General features: G+C 43.9%; 1 protein-coding gene across 1 annotated transcript in view; it reads left to right on the top strand.

Moving 5' to 3' along the window:
* Window positions 1-10,133, top strand: part of UBXN6 (UBX domain protein 6) — a 391,844-nt gene extending 381,711 nt beyond the window's left edge. The window contains exons 10-11 of the mRNA XM_082243194.1: window positions 5,300-5,445; window positions 9,992-10,133. Coding sequence (XP_082099320.1) covers window positions 5,300-5,445; window positions 9,992-10,120 — 275 coding nt within the window. The 3' untranslated portion in view covers window positions 10,121-10,133. The remainder of the gene's footprint in view (window positions 1-5,299; window positions 5,446-9,991) is intronic.
* Window positions 10,134-23,992: the final 13,859 nt, after the last annotated feature.

Here is a 23,992-nt window from a genome sequence, read left to right as displayed (position 1 = left end):
TATATACATCCATCCCACATGAATGGGGTTTGAGGGCAGTCACACACTTCTTGGAGAGCAAATTTCCTGAACTCGGCGCCCACAATGAATTTGTGACGGAACTCCTGGACTTCCTCTTGGGTCATAATTTCTTTCAATTCATGAATGGGCACTATCAGCAGATCAGGGGTACATCGATGGGGGCACCGTGGGCTCCAGCCTACGCGTGCCTCCATCTTGGCCTCTGGGAGGAGCAGGTTGTTTATCCATCCTCAATGTACCTCGGCCACTCCCATATGTGGCTGAGGTACATTGATGATGTCCTGCTCCTCTGGAGGGGTACACCTGCTGAGTTGGACCAATTCATGGGCGATCTAAATCTGAATGATCGCAATATACGGTTAACTTACACGGCCAGTACCAATAGTCTCCCTTTCCTTGATCTTCTTATCTCTGTAGAAAATGGGGGAATTAGGACCAAAACCTACCGGAAGGACACGGCAGCCAATACCCTCTTGGCCGCAAGTAGTCATCATCCAAAACACCTGGTGAATAGTATACCAGTCGGACAGTTCTTACGCCTAAAAAGGAACTGTTCAGAACCAGTTGATTACCAGGAAGAGGCAAAACAACTGCACCATAGATTCAGGGAGAGGGGCTACTCTCATGGTACGATTAAGAAAGCACGTAAAAGAGCAGCGTTAAGACCAAGATCCACCCTACTTGGTGACCAACAAGAACTTACCCCACATGTGACGGCTGTTGGTGACAAATACCCACGTATTATTACCCAGTACGGCACACAATGGGAAGAAGTCAGAACAATCTTAACCAAACACTGGCAGGTCCTAACGGTATCCCCTCTCATTGAAAAATTGGTAGGTCCTAGGCCCCTACTTACAGCTAAAAGGGCAAGAAATTTAAAAGATACGCTATGCCATTCAGAGTTTGTCAGGTCACGAGGTGATGATAATTGGTTGACTTCCCTACTACGTCTAAAAGGAATGTTTCCATGTGGTCACTGTCAGATATGCAAATTGGTCATAAAGTCAAAAACATTTAAAAGCTGTAATGGGCAAAAAGATTTTACCATCAATGACTTTATTAACTGCCAAACAGAGAGAGTCATATACGAGATAGTATGTCCCTGTCAAAAATCGTATATTGGCAAGACCAAACGTCAACTCAAAACACGCATTCTTGAACATGTCGCTGACATTAAAAAGAGGGTAGATAAAAGAACGGTACCCCTCCATTTTATAGAACACCATGATGCCAATCCCGAGGGGCTTAGGGTCAGGGGGATTTATGCCCTTAAATTGCCTGCAAGGAGGGGAGATTTTGATAGGATCCTTCTCCAGAAGGAAAAAATGTGGATTTATAAGATGGGATCCCTATCACCTGTGGGACTCAATGTGGAATTTAGCCTACAGCCCTTCTTGAACCCCTGAACCCATGGCCCCCCGTGACTGGCATCGCGGTGTTCTTTGGCACTTTCCCCTCCTATTTAACCAACCATGTCCCGCTATACATCTAGCCAAGACATTATTATCTGTATGATGTTCTACATGTTGATTCCAGGATTAATCTCATCTGCCATAGGTCCTTGACACTAATTTGCATTTAAAATCGGGAATTAGTGGGCAAAATTTTAAGGATGGTATAGAATGGGGATGGTAAGTCCCTGCAATATAGATCATAAATGAATATTGATTATCATTTTATTACTAATAGTTACATCTTTTACTAATATTGGACCTTAGCCAGTCTAAAATATAAAACACATTTGGTTAATAAGGAGATTGGGTCAAATAAAATTATTACTATTAGTAATCATCTAGTGAATTCAGGTATTTCCCTTTATTTTTCCTTCTGTATACCTCCCCCTATATATTTATTTGGGATGTGACCCATTGAGTATAAAAGGGAGATGATTTCCCACTTGTGATTATCCAACAATCTACATTAAACTTAATCATTATTTGCCAAGTCAGAAGATGCAGATCTTATCATGTATTCACGTTCTCTGGTGTACAGCATGCTGTGTAATTTTTAATCACTTTCAATTATATGTTCACTTTGTCCAATCTAAAGATTTAGCACTATCTTCATGATGATATACTTGAAAATAGTGCTGATAGCTTTGCTGGTAGAATGGCAAGTTGCATCGAATTAATATACCACACTGCTTCTAAAGAGTGAGGACATCTTGTGGAAATCTGCGGTAGTACATTTCCCCTTAGTCCCGCACATCAGTGGATAATTAAGCAATAATTATCAATTAGGGGCGGTATATATTGATGCACCTTGAGTCCATTCAGTAGCTCTGAGGAAACCAACGTCGTTGGTGAAACGCGTCAAACCAATTAATAATTAATGGACGATCCTGTCGGCAGGCAATTACGGGCTTAAAAGATTGGAATTCCCTTGTGTCATCAAACATTTATTCAAGAATTCCACCATTTCTATACTGTGATCATACTCACGGTGAATTCCAGCCAGGATTATTTATTGAGTCATCAGAGGGGTAATATACTTCATTATAGAGGTCCTCACACTGTACCTTACGAACCATCCAGCCTACATTGTATGCTGGTGTCCGTCGGGTTCAAGTGCCAGTGAACAGATGGTGTATTTCAATATATGCAAGGGTGCTATCAATTGTTGATTTTAATTGTTGTCTTGTAACAACACTATGACTCACTGCCTTTTGTTTTTGTCTTGAATTTGCACCTTTAAGGCATACGTGCCTAATAAATTTATACCTTTTAATAAGAATACACGCCTATGGTGCCCTTAGTTGGTGGCTGGGGGAGTGGGTAACAGACTTGTGTTTGTATTCTCACGGTTCCCCAATCCTCTTTTTTTCTTTTTGTTTATATGCTGATATACCAACGGTCACCATTCAGGACAGCGTAATTTATCAAGGTTTATCACTTATTATTTGTGAGGTGTTCACTATATCTCCGGTGAACCTATCTCGAGCCCCTTACAGAACACTATCTGTTGCTTCTCTTTTTTAATATATGCCCAGAACATATATTCTGAGGCAGGTCCTGTACATAGACGACATCCTCCTGGTATGGGATGTCACATTGGACTCTTTTCAAAAGTTTATTTGTTCCCTTAATACCAATAACTAGAGATGGCCTTGCGGTTCGCCCGGTGGTCGGTTCGCGGCGAACTTTGCTCGTTCGCAGTCCGACGATATTGCGAACATATGGCATTGTTTGCGGCGGCCATATCAGTTTACATTGGGGAGAACTTTGACCCATGACACACCCATCAGGTGGAACCCCTGGTGGGGTCTGGAATGGGCGACACTTACTTATTTATCCTGTGAATGCCTAATGTACCTTTAGCTACAGAATACAACGTTCTTAGCTGTCAGGTAAACGCATGTGGGCTAATTTTTGGGGCCTGGAATGGGCGACACTTATTTATTCTGTGAATGCCTAATGTACCTTCAGCCACAGAATACAACGTTCTTAGCTGTCAGGTAAACGCATGTGGGCTAATTTTTGGGGCCTGGAATGGGCGACACTTATTTATCCTGTGAATGCCTAATGTACCTTCAGCCACAGAATACAACGTTCTTAGCTGTCAGGTGAACGCATGTGGGCTAATTTTTGGGGCCTGGAATGGGCGACACTTACTTATGTATCCTGTGAATGCCTAATGTACCTCCAGCCACAGAAGACAACGTTCTTTGCTGTCAGGTGAACGCCTGTTGGCTAATTTTTGGGGCCTGTACTGGCCGACACTTACTTCTTTATCCTGTGAATGCCTAATTTTTCAGATTGGAATTGAAAATCAATGGGTCTGTAAATTATGGAACAGATGCGGACCCATTTTACAGACGTGTGAATGGACCCTATATGTAATTGACATGTATTTAACCGGCTGCTGTCTGTTCTGGCTGATTTTGGAAAAAAAAAAATAAAATGTTTTTTGCTGGAAAAAAAAAAATAAAATAATTTAGGGCAACTTTTGCAATAGAAATACTTCTGTTATGACAGTGTCCATGTTGTGAGACTATTTGTGCACAGCTAGTAAGTAGTTTGTGGCTGCAAATATGACCTGAAGGTTTTTAAAGTTCGCCTGCCATTAAAGTCAATGGGGCCTGCCGCAAACATTTGAGAAAGTTTGTGGATAACGTTCGCAAACCGCCCCGGCGGATGTTCGTCCATCACTATCAATAACCAAGGCATTATTCTCCCATGTGAAGCCAGTGTTGACCAGATTCATTTCCTTGATCTAACCATCAAGGTGGGAGTAGAAGGTCTGTCAACTATTATTATTACTACAACTTGCTTCAAAATACTCACCATATCTTTTAGCTAATTCCTTGGGTTTTCTGCTTTCAAAATGTTTGTAATTTTACAAGTGTCTCTACTGTCACTTTATAGCCTCTGGAAATGCAATGCGTAGACAGGAAATCAGCTGCCATAATTTATGCCCTTGAAAGCCTTAAGGAGCTTATCGGATCTCCCTGTGGGTTCGACTGAAAAAAAGTCTCACAAATGGTATGCCAATAAACAGGGGAAGTAGCAGAATGTGTTTTGGGGTTCTCAATTCCAAGTATGCTCATGCTGCATGTGAGAAATACCCTTTTAAAATTACAACTTTGTGTAAAATAATAAACAAATAATACATGAAAACTAAAAAATACATCTCCAACATACCTACCATGCAATCCTAGCAAATACCATGGGATGTCTGCATTCCAAAATGTGGTTTTATGGGGGCTTCTTCTGTTCTGGCACTTCAAGGTCTCCAAAAATGGGATAGGTAATCAGGAAATCAGATGTGTAATTTTTGCCTTGTGAAGGCCTGAATATACTCCTTAGATTTTGGTACCCTCTATGCAGCCAGACTGCAAAAAAGTCTAACACAGGTGGTATCCCCATACTTGGGAGTGGCATACTATTTGGGCAGATCACATATTTGTCTATTTATGAAGAAATAACATTTACTTGATAGGTTTTAGAACGGAAAAAAAAGGACATTTCAAAATATTTAGCCTTTTCCTTTATAAAGTAAAAATAAACACAGTGTTTATTATAAACCAACAAAGTTAATCTCTGCCTATCTCAAAAAATGATATAGGATTAATTTGGGTAGGAGTCATTGTCAGATTATCAGAGCACTGAATACTGAAAAATGGTCTGGAACAGACAGGGTTGTAACTTGTATTGAGTTGATTAGAATATAGCAAGTTGGTTAGGAATGTAGCAAAGATTTTTTATTTTTTTTTTTGTCCAAATATAATGGGTTTTACACGCCCTGCCTTATCTATTTTCCTCTGCTTTAATTTCAGGTACATTTTATGCTCATGAATGGTTGTCCTCTCTGTTTGATTTTGTTTGCCAACATCTGCAGAGAAACTGGCTTCCTTATGATCTCCTTGGTCCCTGTGGCCAGAAGTTAGAAAATAAACAAGTTACACTCTATGACTGTGGTTTGGTAAGTGAATGTTAACTTTATTTTGCCATTTTTTTCAGCGCCTCCTAAATTTTTTACTTTTTTCTAAGATAGACATAAACATATTTTAGATAAACAGACAGAAAAATAAACACTTGGTGTATATTCTTTAGAGTTTAGAATTGAAAATGTTTTTATTATCTCAACATTCAAAACATTGTATCAAGACACAACAGTAATGAAGTAAAACAGCAAGTCAGCTCAATTGATATTTGCTGCCCATAGCATGACGTATGTAAGCCAAAAGTATATCACAGAGACTGTGAGTAGTGTCAATAAAAACATACAAAACAGTCCATCATGCAAATTACAAAGGAGCAAAATGTGAAAAACATATAAAGTAAAAATAATAGCACGAACCATTATTTAATCCAACAGAGTGGTTAATCTATAACCAACCTAGTATAATATTAGTATTCCAAATAAACATTTTGAAATGTCGTACCAAAAATAAAGAGAATAAAGAAGAAAGGAAATAAACCAAAAGGAAGGATAGGAAGAAGAATGGAGAGAGAAAAAGGGGAAGGGGTAGAGTAGGAAGGGGAGCTGGAATGAGATTCTGGGACTCTGGATTCAGCAGGATCTGAGAGATCAAGAGTTATAGTTACAGTTATAATTATATTACATAAAGGAGGGGAGAACTAATAGTAGAGATATTGGGAAGAAACAGTGTTGCAAACCTAAACCACAGGAAACCTGGAATTAAGGAAGGACTGGGGATGACCCTACCTGGGTTGGGAGCATATCTGCAAGGGTATCAGAGGAAGAAAAGTGATCAGACATACCATAAGCCATACCATACCCTTATATTTGTCGTAAGTGCCATTATCAAAGGCCAACTGTCAATGTCTTACCTTGCCTTCCTGTTGGCAGCCATCTTGGACATGTGCAGACTGCTGTCTCTTATAAACTTTGTTTGCATCATCACTTGCCTGCTGCCTGGGCATCACTCAGTGATGATGTTGCACACCTGACATATTATATATATATCACCCGATATATAAGTGCATCTTCATGTGGTCTGGTTTCCTGGCACCCTGACAGTACACAAGGCCATCAACCCTGACGATGCAGGTGCTCCTACAGTCCCCTTGCTGGTTATCAGGCTTGACCTGATTCCCCCCCCCCGATCACCCCCAGTTAACCCCTACCCCCCTGTCACATTGCACACTATATACAGGTATTATAGTGGTTTTCTGTATTAGTGTCATTGTGACTTCAGTTAGCTCTAGTGAGTTCGTTTCTGTCTCAAGTAGGTTTTTTTTTTTTTTAACAGAAACTTTTTTATTTATCTCAAGAAAAGTGTACATACATAGTCCAAAAAGAATAAACAGCTATACAGAAACAAGGATTCCAGAGAGGGCAACATTGCACAACACCGGTGCTATCACAGCTAAGTATTAACAGGTGCATGATATAAAAGTCAAAGATAGAAAGAAATAAATAAATAAAAATCAGTCCTCAACTCAAGTACATGCAGAGAAGATTCCAAGGGAAGGGAAGAAAAGAATAGCCAGTAGGGGAGCAGCATGAGAGAGGGGCCGGGGGGGGGGGGCGGTCAGGAAAAGGGGGGGGGGGAGGAGCTGAAGAAGTGGAGCAGGATACACATTCTCTAACAAGCTACCGTTACCTTACGGCAGGGGTCTAAGGCCCACTCAAGATCCCCAAATCTTATCAAATTTAGAAGGACACCTTCTACCCATATGTGTAAGTTTATACAGAGGTAAAACTGAGTCTACCAGCGCCTTCCACTGGGAAACCGTTGGGGGGTCAGCCCGCTTCCAATGAGCAAATATAGATTTCCTGGCGTAGAAAGCAACGTAAAAAACAAAAAGGCGCAGATATGTGCTCGGATCCACATCGTCACAAATGCCTAGCAAAAACCCCGGGGTCTAGAGGGATAGACGATGAGCCCACTGCATTAATCACCTCTCGCACATCCTGCCAGAATTGTTGGATCAACGGGCACAACCAAACCACATGTGTAAAGGTACCAGAGGCAGTCTGGCATTTGGGGCAGTTATCAGTCCTAGCAGGGTAGATGCGGGATAGCCGCAACGGTGTGTAATAAGCCCTGTGGATAAACTTAAGCTGGATGCATCTGTCTCTAGCTGAAATAACCAACAGGATAAACTGCTGGAGTCCCCCGTCCCAGTCCTCAGGGGTAAGAGCGGGGATATCACCCTGCCACTTATGAAACAGACGAGCATCAGAGCAGGCTGACCTGCAGGAGATATATTGGATATTTTTTAAAAGACAAAATTGAAAATGTAATTTTTTCGCAATTTTCGCTGTTTTTTTATTAATATCGCAAAAAATAAAAAGCACTGAGGTGATCAAATACCACCAAAAGAAATCTCTGTTTGTGGGAAAAAAGGACATAAATTTTGTTTGGGTACAGCATTGCATGATCTTCCGGTCTTAAAGTGGTTTATGACGGCATTGTTTGTTTATATTCTGATGTCAGCGGGAAATCCCACTAACAGCAGATGAAACATGGTTGTTAAGGGCGCGGCTGCCGGAAGGCCACCGCGCTCCTTAACAACCAATTATCAAATTTATTTGAATAATTTGTCTCATTTGGATGCTTCAAACATTAGAATTAAGCAAATTATGTTCCATTTGTTAATTTTTTTTTGGATTTGTTACTGTTGCATTTGGAAATTTGAATACATCTGAATTTCTGAACAATGAAAATTTCACCCGAACTACAATTCGGTACGAAACGAGACTCACATGTCAATTTGAAGTAGGTATAAATGTTACAGGGACAGGTTATGGGCATGCTGGGTAGAAAGCAAATCTTAGCAGGCTCCTAAGCAACCTCCTAGATAGAGTTCCTTACAGAGGTTGCTAAGGTTCCTTAACCACTTGCCGACTGCTCACAGTATATTTACTGCGGCAGTCGGCCCCGGCCAGGCAGAGTGACGTAGGTCTACGTCGCTCGCCTGTCACTCCTTCTAGAGCCAATAGCGGGCGAGCACGCGCCCGCCTTGGCTCGTTCACGGAGGAGTGCGGGAGTGTGACTGGCGGACCCGATGTCCGCCGGTCACACTACGATCGCCGGTACAGCGGGAGAAAGACAGAGCGGCTTATGTAAACAAGCCGCCTGTCAGTTCTCCCTGTGTAAAAATGAAGATCAGACGGTTCTACTATGTAGAACCGTTGATCTTTTTTTTTACACCAATAGGAATGTCCCACTACAGTTAGAAGCACGCCCCTAGGACACACTTAACCTCTCCCTGTCCAATACAGTTAACCCCTTCCCTGCCAGTGTCATTTTTGCAGTAACAGTGCATATATATAGCACTGATTACTGCAGTAATGTCACTGGTACCCCCAAAAGTGTCAAAAATGTCAGTCAAGGGTCCGATCTGTCCGCCGCAATGTCGCAGTACCGCAAAAAAAATCGCAGATCGCCGCCATTACTCGTTAAAAAAAAAACACCAAAAATGACAAAAATCTTTCCCTTTGTTAGTAAACGCGATAACTTTTGCGCAAACCAATCAAAATACGCTTTTTGCGATTTTTTTACCAAACATAGGTAGCGTAAAACAAATTGGCCGAAAATGTTAAAAAATTTTGATTTTTACATTTTTTTTGGGGGCAATTTCATATAAAAAAATGTGAAAAATAGTTATTTTTGCAAAAATTACGCTCTTTTTTTGTTTATAGCGCGTGATCAAAAAATCGCACAGGTGATCAAATACCACCAAAAGAAAGCTCTGTTTGTGGGAAAGAAAGGATGTGAAACTCGTTTAGGTACAGCGTCGCATGACCGCGCAATTGTCCGTTAAAGTCACGTAGTAAAAAATCGCAAAAAAACCCCTGGTCTTTTAGCAGGAAAATCCTCCGGTGGTAAAGTGGTTAAGCAGTGGCAGACTGATTTTCACCCTACACCCACTCCATTGTTAGAGTTAGATTTTCCCACTGATCCAATGGAAGGGGCACTTGTACACTAACCACCAATGCAATTGGTGATTACCAATTCAAGATGACATTTCTTTACTGACCACCAAGGTAATGGGGCATTTCTCTACTGACCATTACTATGAGGTAACAATACAACTTTCAGTTATGTGTCAATCTCAATATTTTCAGTCATGATCATTACAAAAGAAACTTTTGTTGTACAGAGAAACTAGGTGTTAAAAATGAGCTGCTATCCCAATAATTGACTCCAGTCAAATACTCAATTTGTTTTTAGTTTTCTTTACCTTTCTACAAATTGCACTTCTTGCCTCTTTTTAGAAGGGTTTTTCTGGGATTTAAAAATGATTTTAAGGGTTCAATTGGGGGTCAAAATTTAGAGAGGCGCTGCTCCAATGTGTGCATAGATTTATTCAATTTAGTTATGTTTCTTAGATCATATTTTTTTTTCTGCTAAGCAGGGTTAATTAAGGTTGCTACTGTTGGAAATTCATGATCATATTTTCCTTGAAATGTAAAGTGTATTTTCTTCCAACCTTCACCCTAAACACGTGTGGCATTGGAGTATGCTTTTACATTTAAACTTTTTTACTTGCAGGTTCCATCCGCATTGCTAACCTTTAGCTGGGATCCAGATGTTATGGCTGATGTGGAGGCTGTGGAGGGACATAAAGCGGAGAGTTTTCTAAAACAAGAGCTAATTTCCAGTGCAGAGACTCTTCATTAGATCTGCTTGCTGCTATACTATATTGATGGCTTTATATACAATCAAAGAAAAAAAAAACAACCTTTTGTCAATATAACTCTTGAGGAAAAGCAACAATTTTGTAGCAAAAACAAAAGTCATAGTTAAACCATTGGATATGAAATTAAACACTTTTATCCTAAAATGATAAAGAAGAAAGTAAATAGTTATTTCAAGGTTAAAACAAAGTGATGAATAAATATCTGTACCTAACGTTTGCTGTGGCTTCTTCAATCATGTGCACTGTTTACATTTTACCTGGTATTTGCAGAATTTCACAAGTTTAACTTTTTTTTCTTGTGACAACATACAAATATAATAAAAACAGAACTGCTGAACCAGCAATATTGAAAACTCTGTTGCTGGAAATAGGTGTTAACCCATTCACACCGAAGTCACACAAATATGCAGCCCCACTGTACTGAGCTTTTTGCTGTGGGGCTGCATATTTGCGTACCTCAATTTCTGGTGCATGGCATACTCCAAGCACAGAGACCAGGGTCTCACTACGTGCCTCAGGCCTTGTACTAATAAATGGGACCCGGAACTCCCGATTCCGGGTCATCTGATCACTGTGATAGCCTCCGATTGGCTATCACAGTTGATCATTCACTGTGAAGCCCTTTCCTATGTTTTCTTTTTCTGTAAATGGTGGATAGAGATACATTGTATCTTTCTCTGTCCTTGTACAGAAAGAAAGTGTGTGTAAAAAAAAAAAAAAAAAATTGTGACAAGGTTAGTATTTGGGTCAAGGTCAGGGTCAGTATTTTTTTTTTTTGGGGGGGGTTGATAGAATTTTTTTTTAAATTGTATCAGTGTGTTTTAGGTAGGATTAAAAAAAAAAAAAGCAAAATGCACACTATTGTTTTTGGGCTGTATTACAGGTACATACAATACCTAACGAACACATACGTGGTAAAGCTGCGATCATCAGTAGCAGGATACATTATCTTGGGTTGTCCGTTGGTGGTAGGGTATGCAGAGGCGTACCTAGGGTCTCCATCACCCTTGGCAAGGAGCTGTATCTGCGACCCACCCCCCCAGAGAGAGGGGGTTTGACAGAGAGAGGAAGTTTAACAGAGAGAGAGGGAGGTGAGAGAGAGGGAGGTGAGAGAGAGGGAGGTGACAGAAAGAGGGGGGTGACAGAGAGAAAGAGGAGGGTTTGAAAGAGAGAAAGAGGGGGGTTTGAAAGAGAGATAGAGGGGGGTTTGAAAGAGAGAGAGGGGGGTTTGACAGAGCGAGGAGGGGTGACAGGGAGAGAGAGAGGGGGGTGACAGGGAGAGAGAGGGGGGGGGGTGACAGGGAGATTGGGGGGGTTGACAGAGAGAGAGGATTTGACAGAGAGAAAAAGAGAGGAGGGTGACAAGGCGAGAAAGAGAAGGGGTGACAGAGAGTAAAGAGTAACAGGGAGAAAGGGGGTGACAGAGAGAGAGGGGGGTTGACAGAGAGAGAGAGGGGGGGTGACACAGAGAGAGGGGTGTGACAGAGAGAGGGGTGACAGAAAGAGAGGGGGGGTGACAGAATGAGAGGGGGGTGACAGAGAGAGAGGGGGAGGTGACAGAGAGAGAGGGGGAGGTGACAGAGAGAGAGGGGGAGGTGACAGAGAGAGAGGGGGAGGTGACAGAGAGTGGGGGGTGTGACAGAGAGAGAGGGGGGTGTGACAGAGAGAGAGGGGGGTGTGACAGAGAGAGAGGGGGGTGTGACAGAGAGAGAGCGGGGGTGAGAGAGAGAGGGAGGGAGGTGAGAGAGAAAGAGAGAGGGAGTGACAGAGAGAAGGGGTGACAGAGGTGGTGACAGTGAGAGAGAGAGGGGATGAGAGAGAGAGGGGGGTGAGAGAGAGAGAGGGGGGTGAGAGAGAGAGGGGGAGTGACAGAGAGAGAGAGAGAGAGAGAGAGGGGGGTGAGAGAGAGAGAGGGGTGACAGAAAGAGAGAGGGCGTGACAGAGAGAGAGGGGGGTGACAGAGAGAGCGGGGTTGAGAGAGAGGGGGGTGACAGAGAGAGCGGGGTTGAGAGAGGGAGGTGAGAGGTGACAGAGAGAGAAAGAGAGAGGGGGAGACAGAGAGAGAGCGGGGGGTGAAAGAGAGAGAGAGGGAGAGAGGTGAGAGAGAAGGAGGTGAGAGGTGACAGAGAGAGAGAAAGAGAGAGGTGGTGACAGTGAGAGAGAGAGGGGGTGAGAGAGGGGGGAGTGACAGAGAGAGAGGGGGTGACAGAAAGAGGGGGTGACAGAGAGAGAGGGGTGACAGAAAGAGAGGGGGTGATAGAGAGAGAGGGGGGGTGACAGAGAGAGCGGGGGGTGAGAGGGAGGTGAGTGGTGACAGAGAGAGAAAGAGAGGGGATGACCGAGAGAGAGGGGGTGACAGAGAGAGAGGGGGGTGACAGAGAGAGAGGGGGTGAGAGAGGGAGGGGGGTGAGAGAGGGAGGGAGGTGAGAGGTGACAGAGAGAGAAAGAGAGAGGGGGTGACAGAGAGAGGGGGGTGACAGAGAGAGAGGGGGTGACAGAGAGAGAGCGGAGGGGTGACAGAGAGCGAGAGAGAGGGGTGACAGAGAGCGAGAGTGACATAGTGAGATGGTGACAGAGAGAGAGGGGGGGTGACAGAGAGGAGGTGACAGAGCGAGAGGTGACAGAGAGAGAGAAAGAGAGAGGTGGTGACAGTGAGAGAGAGAGGGGGTGAGAGAGGGGGAGTGACAGAGAGAGAGGGGGTGACAGAAAGAGGGGGTGACAGAGAGGGGGTGACAGAGAGAGAGGGGTGACAGAAAGAGAGGGGGTGATAGAGAGAGAGGGGGGTGACAGAGAGAGAGAGGGGTTGACAGAGAGAGAGGGTGACAGAGAGAGAGGTGGGTGACAGAGAGAGAGGGGGGTGTGAGAGAGAGAGCAGGGGTGACAGAGTGAAAGAGGGTGACAGAGAGAGAGGAGGGGTGACAGAGAGAGAGGAGGGATGAGAGAGAGAGGAGGGATGAGAGAGAGAGGAGGGATGAGAGAGAGAGGAGGGATGAGAGAGAGAGGAGGGGTGAGAGAGAGAGGAGGGGTGAGAGAGAGAGGGGGGTGACAGAGCGAGAGGGGGGGGTGACATAGCGAGATTATATGATCGAGGAGTTAGTAGTAACAATGACTAGATCAACTAATATATTTTTCAATTTTTGTAGTTAAGGTTCAAAGCTGTGCATGCAGAATTAGGGTTTTGCTCTTGCATAATTTGTCGTAACTTCACTTCCTGTTGAACGATGACATGTTTGTAGACTCGCTTCGCTTTGGCGGGAATTTGAATAAATTTACCACGAATAAGATCACCACGACCTTGGACCTGTATAGCTACAGTGCCCAGTTGAGTGACCATGCAGTTATTCAGTAACCAAAGCAAAATTACAGGGAATTCCCACTGATCAATGTTGAGTTTCAAGCTGCCTAACCTGGTCTTGTAGCTTCTGATGTTTCCTTAGCAGAAGGAAAATGTTCACTTTTTGTGCAAAGAGGATACCCATCCCTTTTCCTGCAACGGACTAGTGATGGGCGGAATCGCACCGGAACATCTCGAACAGGGAAAAAGTTCTAGCGAACATTAAGGATAATCGAACTTTTGAAAAGTTCGGTTCGACCAGAACACCCGAACTTCCCAAAAGTTCGGCCCGGATTTCAGAACCCCATTGAAATCAATGGGACCCGAACTTTTTTGGCGTGGGCGTTTTTTTGGGCATTTTTTTGGGGGCTTTGGAGGCATGCAAAACATCTGAACTTCTGTATAGGGGTGTATATACACACACACACTTATATGTATTTTACACTTACACATATATAGGTGTGATAGGAGCAGAGCCATATTGGTGTTAATTATTTCATTAGCGTAAGTATAGTGTTCTGCTCCTTTCACACCTATATATGTGCAGGTGTATATATACAGACATGTGTGCATATATACCCCTATACACAAGTTTAGATGTCATGCCTGACTCCAAACTTGTCCTCAAAAAATCCCTATAAACGCCTGCAGCCAAAAAGCAGGCTGACAGGCGAGAAGCCATATCGCTGCACTGAAAGTGACCTAAGAGAAACAATGTTTTCTCTATAGCGGTCACCCTAATATGGAAGGGTTTGTTCACCCTGCCATAGCAGTCAGTCAGTCACCCTACACTACATTACGGTCACCCTGGCACTTAACACTTTCCCTACAGAAACAAAATTTTTGCATCTAACTAAAGTGGAAAATAGCACCCTAACTACACTAGATATCCCTTTCCTCACACTAATAAATGCTAAATGACACTTTTGAAGCAAAATTAACAGAACTGCTTCCACTCTCTTCCATGTCCCTGTATTGCAATGCTAGGAATTTGGCGGGGGCTATCTTATATACTGGGGGGCGTATTCACTAATGATTGGCCTAGGGACCCCCTAGTCACTCCAATCACATTCCTAGCATTCTCCTGCCCCCTCAATTGGTTTTACTAATGGTTCTGGTCCAATCACAGGCTTTTAAAGCCCATTTCCTGGCCCATTGCATTTTGGTCGGTTCTGGTTGCCGAATTCCAAACTTTTTCAGCAAAAAGTTCTAAATTCGGCCGAACCTCGAACAGTCAATGTTCGGGTCGAACCGATGGTCGACCCGAACCGTTCGGTCATCTATCATCTATCATACCCGAACCGTTCGATCATCCCTAGCGCACATGCAAACTCTATTAAACTCTATGGGACACGAACATGAAAAATCAAAAGTCATTTTAAAGGCTTATGTATATGCAAGTTATTGCCATAAAGAGTGTATGGCAGGGGTCTTTAAACTTTTTAAACAGGGCCAGTTCACTGTCCCTCAGACCATTGGAGGGCCGGAGTATGGTTTAAAAAACTATTCCACTGAACTTTTCGACCTTTTTCCACATTTCAGGCTTCAAACAAAGATATAAAACTGTAATTTTTTGTGAAGAATCAACAAGTGGGACACAATCATGAAGTGGAACGAAATTTATTGGATTTTTCAAACTTTTTTAACAAACAAAAAACTGAAAAATTGGGCGTGCAAAATGATTCAGCCCCCTTAAGTTAATACTTTGTAGCGCCACCTTTTGCTGCGTTTACAGCTTTAAGTCACTTGGGGTATGTCTCTATCAGTTTTGCACATCGAGAGACTGAAATTTTTGCCCATTCCTCCTTGCAAAACAGCTCGAGCTCAGTGAGGTTTCAGTTCTTTCCACAGATTCTCGATTGGATTCAGGTCTGGACTTTGACTTGGCCATTCTAACACCTGGATATGTTTATTTGTGAACCATTCCATTGTAGATTTTGCTTTATGTTTTGGATCATTGTCTTGTTGGAAGACAAATCTCTGTCCCAGCCTCAGGTCTTTTGCAGACTCCATCAGGATTTCTTCCAGAATGGTCCTGTATTTGGCTCCATCCATCTTCCCATCAATTTTAACCAACTTCCCTGTCCCTGCTGAAGAAAAGCAGGCCCAAACCATGATGCTGCCACCACCACCATGTTTGATAGTGGGGATGGTGTGTTCAGGGTGATGAGCTGTGTTGCTTTTACGCCAAACATAACGTTTTGCATTGTTGCCAAAAAGTTCGATTTTGGTTTCATCTGACCAGAGCACCTTCTTCCACATGTTTGGTGTGTCTCCCAGGTGGCTTGTGGCAAACTTTAAACAACACTTTTTATGGATATCTTTAAGAAATGGCTTTCTTCTTGCCACTCTTTCATAAAGGCCAGATTTGTGCAGTATACGACTGATTGTCGTCCTATGGACAGAGTCTCCCACCTCAGCTGTAGATCTCTGCAGTTCATCCAGAGTGATCATGGGCCTCTTGGCAGCATCTCTGATCAGTCCTCTCCTTGTATGAGCTGAAAGTTTAGAGGGACGGTCAGGTCTTCGTAGATTTGCAGTGGTCTGATACTCCTTCCATTTCAATATTATCGCTTGCACAGTGCTCCTTGGGATGTTTAAAGCTTAGGAAATCTTTTTATATCCAAATCCGGCTTTAAACTTCTCCACAACAGTATCTCGGACCTGCCTGGTGTGTTCCTTGTTCTTCATGATGCTCTCTGCGCTTTAAACGGACCTCTGAGACTATCACAGTGCAGGTGCATTTATACGGAGACTTGATTACACACAGGTGGATTCTATTTATCATCATTAGTCATTTAGGTCAACATTGGATCATTCAGAGATCCTCACTGAACTTCTGGAGAGAGTTTGCTGCACTGAAAGTAAAGGGGCTGAATAATTTTGCACGCCCAATTTTTCAGTTTTTTATTTGTTAACAAAGTTTGAAATATCCAATAAATTTCGTTCCACTTCATGATTGTGTCCCACTTGTTGTTGATTCTTCACAAAAAATTACAGTTTTATATCTTTATGTTTGAAGCCTGAAATGTGGCAAAAGGTTGCAAAGTTCAAGGGGCCGAATACTTTTGCAAGGCACTGTATATATACACACAGCGCTGCAAAAACAATATACCAGCAATAACTTTGCCCACACAGAGACATACAGACTGCACTGCCCATCAATGCAGTCTGATCAGTGTCCATCAATGTAGCCTTACCAGTCCACATCATTTCAGCCTCACCAGTGCCCATGTTGATGGAACTACGCTTTTACCCCGGGCTCACACTGGTGCGGTGCGGGAACCGGCTCTGTAATCGTGCCCTGTGTGAACTCGCACAGGAATCTGATCGCATTGGGTGAGAAGACCCATGCAATCCAATGCCACTACAGGAAAAAAGAAGGCACGTGTGCCTTTTTTCTTCTGAATCTAATGCAAGTTCAGCCATACAAGCATATGGCTGAACTCGCACTGCTCAGAGATTGCAACAGTGTGAACCGGGGCTTACACAGCACACAACATACAACTGAATAGCAATCAGAATATAAATGCATTTACCGTCAATTAAATTGGGTTTTCTACTCCTCGGCTGTCTGTCACTGACCAGCACGGGAGAACAGCAGGCAGCCCCTCTAGAGATCACTCTGTTACCACTCCTCTATCATTTACTCAGCGGTCATCTACATCCCCACACAGGAATATCACTGGGGGTGGAGCTGAGGGGCAGGTGAGGGAACTGAGGAAGAGAGAACCACTCAAGCACGGCCAGTGGAGGGCTGGCAGCCTTAGGTCTGGGGGACAATTCCAGTCAAGTGGCCCATTGAACCATTCGCCAGTGCAGCTCAATCAGTGCCCACCAGCGCAGCCCATTTAGTGCCCATGGGATGTAGGGGTCATCTAGTGTGTCAGGATCTGTCTCACTTCAGTCTTGATTGAACAACCTCTTTGGGGGAAGGGGGTGATGCCAACTTCCTCCAAGCTGCCTATGCTCTGTGCTGTGATGCCGTCACATCTCCCGCTTTCTCTCTCCCACGAGCCAGCACCCGACGTTCACTGCCCATAAGTCACCATGCAAGTCATGTTCAGCCGGCCCCTCCCACAGGCCCTGGCTGCCTCTGAGTCCTGGGAGGTGGGAGTTGTAGTCTGGCTGTGCTGTTCGTTTCCTCTCACCGCCGGGAGCTTGATTACAGCCAGACTACAATTCCCATGATCCAGCGCTTCAGCCGGCCGGCCAATCAGCAGCCACCGCCCCTTCCCTCTTCCACCAATGATAGGCCGGCTGTTGGACCGTCCGTCTCTTATGTTGAAAAAAAAAGTGAATGGCAGCGGCGGCAAAAACACCCGGAGGGCCGGATAAATGTCCTTGGCGGGCCGCATGTGGCTCGCGGGCCGTAGTTTGAGGACCCCTGGTGTATGGGCACAAGGGTACTGCCCTGGGGGACATGTATCAATGCAAATTTTTAAGTTTTTATAGGAGCAGTAATTTAAATGATGCTTAACCACTTCAGCCCCAGAAAGGTTTTACCTATTAGTACCTGAGTGTCTGTGAGTACCTATTAGTACCTGAGTGTCTGTGAGTGCCTGGGAGTACCTGAGTGCCTGGGAGTACCTGAGTGTCTGGGAGTACCGGTAAGTACCTGAGTGTCTAGGAGTACCGGTGAGTACCTGAGTGTCGCAGGAGTACCAGTGAGTGTCGCAGGAGTACCAGAGGGTAAGAAAGTAGAGTTAGGAAGCTAGAAAACAGCCACACAGGACAGACTTACTGAATCCCCATTAGATTCGATTAGCAGGTAAAATACCCGGAGGGTGTGGAGATACGATAAGGTGTACATCTTGTGGCATTGTATACGTTCTTCGATCATGCGATCGAGGGCGAATGCAGGTGCACAAAATGTAAGCACGTTGCTTCCCTGGAAGAAGCCCAGGTACTGAATCTAGGAAAGCAACTGGCAACACTGAGAAGACTCTCCATACTGAAGGAGAGCTGGGATCATACACGACAGGTGCAGGCCGGGGCCTGCATAGTGGAGGGCAGAGAATCAGGGGTCCAAGCATCAGAGCAGAGTAGATGGGTGACAGTTAGGAGGGGTAGAAGGGAACAAGGCCAGGAGGCCGGTCCTGGGCTGGAGCACCCCAATAAATACGCCCCGTTGCGTGGTGTTGGGGAAACCAGTCAGGGACCAGCATTGCTGGAGCAGAGCGATGCCCCTAGCTGCCTGGGGAAGAACTCCTCCAGTGAGGCCGGGAGAAAGGGAAAAGAAAGACAGGTTCTGGTGGTAGGGGACTTAATCATTAGAAAGACAGACAGGGCAATCTGTCACAAAGACCGTGAGCGCCGAACTGTCTGTTGTTTACCGCACGCTCGGGTTCGGCACATCATGGATCTGGTGGACAGATTACTTTGTGGGGCTGGGGAAGACCCAGCTGTCATGGTACACGTGGGTACCAATGACATTGGTAGAGGGAGATGGAGAGTCCTAAACAATTTCAGAAACTTAGGGGCTAAGTTGAGGACTAGGACTTACAAGGTAGTATTTTCAGGAAAACTACCTGTACCTCGAGCCACACCAGAGAGGCAGCGGGAGATTAGGGAAGTTAACAAGTGGCTGAGGAGGTGGTGTAGTAAGGAGGGTTTTGGGAGTTCCTGGAAAACTGGGCCGACTTCTCAGTCGGCCACAGGCTCTTTGGTAGGGTCGGATTGCACCTAAATGAGGAGGGTGCAACCGTACTGGGTGAGAGGATGGCCAAAAAAATTAGAGAGGCTTTTAAACTAGGTGATGGGGGGAGGGTACAGATGTAGAATTAGCCAGCGGGGAGCAAGATTCAGAGGGCACAAATGGGGACATTAGCAGTAGGGTGTTCAGAGTTCCTAAATCCAAGGTGGGTATGGGGAAAAATCACAAGAGCAGCCTAAAAACAACATCAATTAAGGATAGGGTATGCATCCGGTCAAAAAGACGAGGTTTGTATACCAATGCCAGAAGCCTGGCCAACAAGATGGGAGAGCTGGAGCTGCTGATGTATGAGGACGACTTAGATTTTGTGGGGATTACAAAGACTAGGTTCGACAACTCTCATGATTGGATGGCAACCATTCAAGGGTATTCCCTTTATCGCAGAGATAGAGAAGGTAAAAAAAGGGGGAGGGGTATGTCTGTTAAGAACAGTGTACAGGTAAATATGAGGGATGATATTAATAATGAGCTATGGAAGAGGCAGAATCCCTATGGGTAGAACTTCAAAGGGAAGGCACTATGGGGAAGGTAATATTGGGCATATGCTACAGGCCCCCCAACCAGAGGGAGGAGGGGGAGGCGGACCTCCTTTCACAGATAGGATTGGCAGCAAGGATGGGAAATGTCATTATAATGGGGGACTTTAATTATCCAGATATAGACTGGGCAGAAGGAACCGCGCATTCAGCCAAGGCTCGGCAGTTCCTAAATGTTTTGCAGGACAATTGTATGGGTCAGATGGTGAACGCACCGACAAGAAACAATGCGGTACTAGACCTACTGATTACCAACAATACAAACCTGCTCACAGATATAGAAATACGGGGCAACTTAGGAAACCGTGACCATAGGTCAATTAGTTTCAGTATTAATCATAGTAATAGGAAACACAACGGTAATATAAGGACACTGAATTTCAAAAGAGCCAATTTCCCAAAACTGCGCTCTTTGCTAGAAAATATCAAATGGGATAAGAACCCTGGGAACAAAGAACACAGAGGAAAAATGGGAGTGCTTCAAGAGCATACTAAACAAAGGGATTGGCCAGTGCATTCCAAAGGGAAATAAATTTAAAAGAGCAAAACTAAACCCTGGGTGGCTAAACTCCAACATAAAAATGCATATTAATACTAAAGAAAAGGCCTTCAAAAAATACAAGGCTGAGGGGTCAATGGCAGCATTCAAGCATTACAAAGAGTGTAATAAGAAATGTAAAGGCAAAATCAAGGCGGCTAAAATAGAACACGAGAGACATATAGCGGAAGAGAATAAAAAATAAAAACCCCAAGAAATTCTTTAAGTATATAAACAGTAAGAAAGCGAGGCCAGAACACATTTGCCCCATAAAAGACAACAAAGGGAATCTGGCCACAGAGGACAGAGAGAAGGCGAAAGTGTTAAATAACTTCTTCTCTTCAGTCTTCACAAAAGAATTGGGAGGGGCTACACTAACCCAGCTTGTAATGCTAAACTAAATAATACACCTCAGGAAGTACCTGAGACTTAGAACTTAACATAAATAAATCGCCGGGACCGAATGGCTTGCACCCTAAATAAATCACCGGGACCAGATGGCTTGCACCCGAGGGTTCTTAAAGAGCTCAGCCAGGTGATTGCCAGACCATTATTTTTGATCTTTAAGGACAGTCTACAGACAGGTATAGTGCCAGCTGACTGGAAAAAAGCCAACGTGGTACCAATATTTAAAAAAGGGCCGAGATATATCCCGGGTAACTATAGGCCGGTCAGCCTAACATCTGTAGTCTGCAAGATTTTGGAGGGGATGTTAAGGGACCACATACAAGACTTTAGTAATGAAAAAAATGGAGAAGGATCTGGGAGTCTTGGTTGATGATAGATTAGGAAACAGCATGCAATGTCAAGCGGCAGCTTCCAAAGCCAACAGAATATTAGCATGCATAAAGAAAGGGATGCATTCCAGAGATAAGACTATAATCCTTCCACTTCATAAAACTCTGGTCCGACCGCATCTGGAGTATTCCGTCCAGTTCTGGTCGCCAGTCCTCAGGAGGGATGTGTTGGAGCTGGAGAGAGTCCAGAGAAGGGCAACTAAACTAATTAGGGGATTGGAGGACCTTGACTATGAAGAGCGTCTACAATCGCTCGATTTATTCTCCCTGGAGAAGAGACGTCTGAGGGGGGACATGATAGCAATTTATAAATATCTTAATGGGGATCCCAGCTTAGAAAAAAAGCTGTTCATTCGAAGGGATTGCATGAGGACTCGAGGGCATACAATGCGATTAGAGGAGAAGCGTTTTAACCTCAGGCAACGCGGGGGGTTCTTTACTGTTAGGGCAACAAGATTGTGGAATTCTCTACCACAAGAGGTGGTTTCTGCGGGTAGTATGGTGGCTTTCAAAAGACTCTTAGACTTACATCTCAAGGATCAGAACATTCAGGGGTATGTGAGATGATTACAGCCACACATACCTACACAGGTTGAACTAGATGGACTATTGTCTTTATTCAACCTCACCTACTATGTAACTATGTAACTATGTAATTAGTAGTAATCAGCATGGATTCATGAAAAATCTTTCTTGCCAGACCAATCTATTAACCTTCTACGATGAGGTGAGTTGCCATCTAGACAAAGGAAAGCCTGTGGATGTGGTGTATCTGGACTTTGCAAAGGCATTTGACACCGTTCCCCACAAACGCTTACTGTACAAACTAAGGAACGTAGGTATGGACCATAGGGTGAGTAACTGCATAGAAAACTGGCTCCAGGGGAGAGTCCAGAGGGTGGTGATTAATGGGGACTACTCGGATTCAGGGGGTGTGGAAAGTGGGGTCCCCCAAGGCTCTGTCCTGGGACTAATCCTGTTTAAGTTATTCATAAATTATCTAGAGGAGGGGATATCTAGCACAATCTCGGTATTTGCGGATAATACTAAACTAAGCATGCCAATATCTTCTATGCAGGATGTGGAAACCTTACAAGCGGACCTGAACAAAATAATGGGGTGGGCAACTACATTGCAGATGAGGTTTAATGTTGAAAAATGTAAAGTAATGCACTCGGGCGTCAGAAACACGAAAGCAAGCTACTCACTAGGGGGGAAACCTCTGGGTGAATCTAAGATAGAAAAGGACCTGGGGGTAGTAGTGGACAACAGGCTTGGCAGTGGCATGCAATGCCAAGCCGCTGCAAGCAAAGCCAACAGAATACTTGCATGTATAAAAAAGGGGATGCACTCCAGAAATAAAGAGATTCTCCCACTCTACAAGACTCTGGTCCAGCCACATCTGGAGTATGCTGTCCAGTTCTGGGCACCGGTCATCAGGAAGGATGTGCTGGAACTGGAGAGAGTCCAGAGAAGGGCAACAAAAATAATTAGGGGAATGGAGGACATCAGCTATGAGGACAGACTACAAGCACTGAACTTATTCTCTATGGAGAAGAGACGCTTGAGGGGGGATATGATATCAATGTACAAATACTGCACTGACGACCCTAGCATAAGGAACAAACTTTTCAAAGAAAGGGAATACAATAAGACATGTGGTCACTCACTAAATCTAGAGGAAATACGGTTTAACCTTAAAATACGTAAGGGGTTCTTCAATTTCAGAGCAGTAAGGATGTGGAATTCGCTTCCACAAGCAGTCGAATCAGCAGGGAGCTTCGATAGTTTAAAAAAACGATTAGATGGGCATCCTAAAGACCACAACATACAGGGGTATACAATGTACGGTTAACAGCAAATACACACACATCATAGGTTGAACTGGATGGACTGATGTCTTTTTTTAACCTCACATACTATGTAACTAATGACCAGACCATTTTTTGGTTCAGCACTGCATTGCTTTAACTGACAATTGCGTGGGGTCTTGCGATGATGTACCCAAATGCAATTGATGTACTTTTTTTCCCACAAATAAAGCTTTCTTTTGGTGGTATTTGGTCATCTCTTCGAGAAAAAAATTAAAAAGCATAAATTTTGAAAAAAAACCCTGATATTTTCTATTTTCTGCTCTAAAACATTCCCAATAAAAAAAAATTGTTTTTTTTTATCAGTTTAGGCAAATTTGTATTCTGCTACATATTTTTGGGAGAAAAAATTCCAAAAAGCGAATAATTGGTTTGCACAAAAGTTATAGCGTTTGCAAACTACGGGATAGATTTATGGACTTTTTCTTGTTTTTTTTTTTTTATTGTAATGGTGGCGATCAGCGATTTTTTTATCGGGACTGCGACATCGCGGCGGATAAATCTGACACTGACACTTTTTGGGGACCAGTGACATTAAAACAGTAATTAGTGCTAAATAATATGCACTGTTACTGTATAAATGACACTGGCACGTAAGGGGTTAACACTGGGGGTGAACAAGGGGTTAAATGTGTTCCCTATTTGTGTATCTGTGGGGGGTTGGGGTTGGATTTAACAGAGGCCGAGAGAGAGAGATCAGATTTTTTGGGTGCGGCGGGTGTCATGATTGACAATGAATTTACATCGAGGGACACTTTTTTTTTTTTTTTTTGAACTAAGGACTTGTCAAAAACTGTCTTTGGTGTTTATTTTTTTTATTGTGCACATTTTTGGTGAATGGGTAGGGGTACGATGTACCCGATACCCATTCACATGGGGGGGCGGGATCTGGGGAGGCCCCTTGTTAAATGGGGCTTCCAGATTCCAATAAGCCCCCCCACCGGCAGACCCCCAAAATCACAGCCCAGGGTTGTCGGGAAGAGGCCCTTGTGTCCCCATTAACAAAGCAAATCAAAGCACCCTCCCCATGTTGAGGGCAAGCGGTCTGGTATGGTTCAGCC

The sequence above is a fragment of the Pelophylax lessonae genome, assembly GCF_965119305.1.
Source record: "Pelophylax lessonae genome assembly, chromosome: 1".
Taxonomy (NCBI): Eukaryota; Metazoa; Chordata; class Amphibia; order Anura; family Ranidae; genus Pelophylax; species Pelophylax lessonae.
The sequence above is the reverse complement of the archived record's forward strand: the minus strand, read 5'-3'. Positions and strand labels throughout refer to the sequence as shown.